This window comes from Frankliniella occidentalis, unplaced genomic scaffold, assembly GCF_000697945.3.
Source record: "Frankliniella occidentalis isolate FOCC.00 unplaced genomic scaffold, Focc_3.1 Scaffold3, whole genome shotgun sequence".
Taxonomy (NCBI): Eukaryota; Metazoa; Arthropoda; class Insecta; order Thysanoptera; family Thripidae; genus Frankliniella; species Frankliniella occidentalis.
In genome coordinates, this window is record NW_026267133.1 from 1,795,520 (window position 1) to 1,799,172 (window position 3,653).

General features: G+C 57.6%; 1 protein-coding gene across 1 annotated transcript in view; it reads left to right on the top strand.

Moving 5' to 3' along the window:
• Window positions 1-2,794: 2,794 nt before the first annotated feature.
• Window positions 2,795-3,653, top strand: part of LOC113209225 (uncharacterized) — a 10,727-nt gene continuing 9,868 nt past the window's right edge. Inside the window, exon 1 of the mRNA XM_026426643.2 lies at window positions 2,795-3,361. Coding sequence (XP_026282428.1) covers window positions 2,899-3,361 — 463 coding nt within the window. The 5' untranslated portion in view covers window positions 2,795-2,898. The remainder of the gene's footprint in view (window positions 3,362-3,653) is intronic.

A 3,653-nucleotide genomic window follows, 5' to 3' on the forward strand; every position in this document is an offset into this window, starting at 1 on the left:
GGGGGGGCATGGGTTCGGTGACAGACACGCACGCGCCGGCGCGGCACACAGAGCAAGGCGTTCAGCCGGACGAGTAACGCGCCATTTGTGCAGCTCAAAAAAAGGGGGAGGATTCGTGTAAATACTTTTTCAACCGCGTTTTCAACCCTTAGGGGCTGTTCAGAAAGCACTTGGACTTTAGGGGGGGATGCAAATGTTATGGGGTTCCAAAGGATTCAGAATGGTCATTGGAGTCCAAAGGGACATCGTGATATCTTGTACCCCAGGGTAGAAATACCATGGGGCTCAAAAAATAACCGTCCTGGTCCTTTTGGAACCCCATAGTAATATTTGTATCCCCCCAAAGTCCAAGTGCTTTCTGAACAGCCCCAACAGCCGCTTTCCAGTGGGGGGGACCTGGAAGGACATCCACTACCGCCGTCGCGTCCGAGATGAGGCTGGGCTTCAGAACTTCCCACACCCCGAGGCTGAGCGAACACTCCATCCGCTCCATCCAATAACACCTCGCGGGGCCGAACGTCCACGCCGGAACATAAACGGTTGTCAAACGGGATTTATAAGGGGGCTCTTTACTGCCGCGTGCTGCCGCGGGTGTACTGCCGTGCGGTGCAGCACTCCGAAATGTATTGGGCGAGGTCTGGGCTGGCGGCGGCGCAGCATAGCGCAGCATAAGCGCAGTATAGCTCAGCGCACTCGCAGGACGCGCGAAATCGAAATTAAAAAATATAAAATATAGTTATATCTCCTTTCGCATGTCCCGCGGGGGCAGACGCACGACTGTCGTCAGTCAGTAAATTCCCCCTGGCAGCAGTCAGTAAATCCCCCCCGGCAAGTAGTCAGTAAATCAGTCGGCAGTCAGTCCATCAACACCTACCCAACACTTGCCACCACTGGGGCCCAGATTTGGCGAGCGCCATCTCTTTTTCGACAGCAGGGCCCATGGGCGTGGCGGGGCGCGGCTGTGCGGGGCGCGGCGGGGGTCGCACACACCGCAAAAGCTTTCTCCCGCTCACGCTCCGTACTTACACATGCACGCATGCACGCTCACACGCCGTCCCTTCGAACCTCGTAAAACAAAAACTACGACGTCGAGTGCGACTCATCCTCGTGTTCCGTCATGAGCTACCCCCACCTCCACGCGCCCTTCCCTGTTTCCTTCGCACTTATTTTTTTTTCCTTTTTCTGCTCGCGTTTCTCGCACGCCCGTCCCCCGCCTTGTACTAATTTGGACCGAGATGAGCACAGGCACCTGCCTGGTCTGCGCAGGCACGCGCGCTCGTTGTCGCCCATGTCGACCATACCCAACGACAGGGGCCACTCAGCCAATCGACGCCCAACGAGAACACTGACCTGCCCGCGATGAATCGGTTCATTGTCGGCCAAACGACCAGGCTGAGCTCGTGCTGCTTGACTCGACGCCCGAGGTGGGCGCGCGATGTCGCCTGAGCGCCCGACCCGGGAGATGCGTCACATTATGGAAGTGTATCGCACATTATGAAGCTCTCGGCACACAGCGGGGAGTGGGCAGGTCTGGGCCGCCTGTGCGTGCGGTGGTGGCTGCTGTCGGGGGGCTCACGACGCCCTGCACGGATTCCAAGAAGGCCCAATCATAAAGCATCCACAGAGGTTCAAAATAAAATGGTTTCTCATACTCGGTCGCCGTGAGTTGAAAACATACCACAAAGAAGCCACAGAAAAATAACATTTTACAGAAACGTGTCGAAATGTTTTTTCACTGTCGTACCAGGTCGTATGCTAGAGGGTGTAAAAGATCTCATTTTTGGCGGATGCATATATATTCCCTATAATGTGGTATTACGCCGGTATTTCATAAAAATAAATGATCATTTGCTTTTGTGGTTTTGCGTCTCCTTTACGCCTACACTGATAGGTGTTCCACTGTGTGTAGTTCTGCACTTTCGACTGTTCAACTGCGCTCTTGAACAATTCCTTTAACTGTCACTCTGTGAAGGAAGTGTTCACTAAGGTGTTAAAACACTAAACACTTGAAAGCACACTTTTTAGTAAAAACAGCCAAGTTCAACTCTTTAAGGTTAAATGTTTTAAGGAGTTGAAGGGTTGAACACTGAACGTTGATGCGTTGACCACTTTATTTATCAGTGTATATTCGCGTAAAACCAAACCAAAACGAGTGCAAAGACCTTGTCGCGAATTGCCCGAATGTTGAGCAAAAACACCGCCGGAGTACATCCGTGTGCAACGGGCGCCTGCCTGCTAGGCAAACATCTGAGCACGCGTGCTGCGGGGCTATCTAGTAGGTGCGCGTCGACACAGACACGGAGGTGTGCTCCGGCGGTTTTTTGCCTAAGTTTTCGGGTAGTTCTCTTTCCCCCGCCTTTCTTCTGTTTCCATGAAGCAGTGTACGTGCGTGTGCGGGTGGAAAAAAATGTCTAGTATGTATGATTGCCGAAAAGGGGAAAAGTTCTATATTCAGGAAAGTAAGTGAGGGTGGTACAAACCCCCCTGACTACCTTCGTCAACTTGGTCTTCGACTCATCTGTGGCACGCCGCCGTGCCTTACTGACGACAATGCGAGTAAACACACACACACACACACACACACACACACATACGTACACGCGTGCGCGCGCACGCACACACACACACTGGCGGGCGTATGGCGGGGGGGCCAGGGCGCGCTGGAGGGGGGGTCTCCCCTCTCCGTCGCTCCGCAGCCCGCCTCGCACGCTCGCGCTCGCTCCACGCTACCTGCCTACCACCCCTTTCCGTTTTGTTTGGAGCAACTAATAAAAAGGTGACTCCGACGCCGACGGGGCACATTCGTCCGTGAGGCGTCTTCGAGTGAGCCAGTGAGCCAGTGAGTGTGTCGTGTTCAGTGTTGAGTGAGTGAACCCTCTTTGGACTACCATCACCGCCATGAAGATGTTCGCGTCCTCCTCCGTCATGCTGCTGCTCGCCGTGAGCGCCGCCCTCGCGGTGCCGGCGCCCGCCGCCGTGGACGACTCGGCCAACGAGGTGCCCGGCAAGGACGTGTGGAGCCTGGCGGCCCGCGCCCTGGACCACTGCGGCGGCTCCGGCGACCTGGGCTCGTGCCTGGGCGTCAAGGCCGTGACCGTGATGGAGCGCCTGGCCCGCGCCGGCAACCTGGACGTGCTCGGCGGCACCGTCACCCTGGTGCGCACCTCGGCGCAGCGAGACGCCCGCGCCATGCCCACCGAGGCCGAGCTGCAGAGCGCCCTGCCCCAGGACTCGGCCAGCCGCTCGGCCAAGCTCATCGACATGCTCGTCGACGCCACCCTCCGCTTCTTCGAGTCCCACACCGTCCAGCTCCGCCTGCCGCACGCCGAGCCCCAGGCCGTCGCCCGTGCCATCGAGGAAGGTATGTAGCAGCTCTAGGCAGGCGAAAATTCCTTAAAAACCTAGTTGTGAAGGAACCGCTACTACTTCCGTCGCGCTCCGCTCATAGTGGGTCAGGGCGCGCTCGGGCCGCCCCCACCAGCGCGTCACACCCCTGGCCCGGCCCGGCCCAAGAGGAGGACTCTTCCTATCACTTTCGACCTGCTCCGGAATTTGCATGGTGGGCTCATTAGTCTGGCCCGCTGGTCCTCCGGGCCCCGCCACGTGAGGCCGCCCCGCCCGCCTCGCCCCGCCCCGCCCCGCCGCGCCCCGTC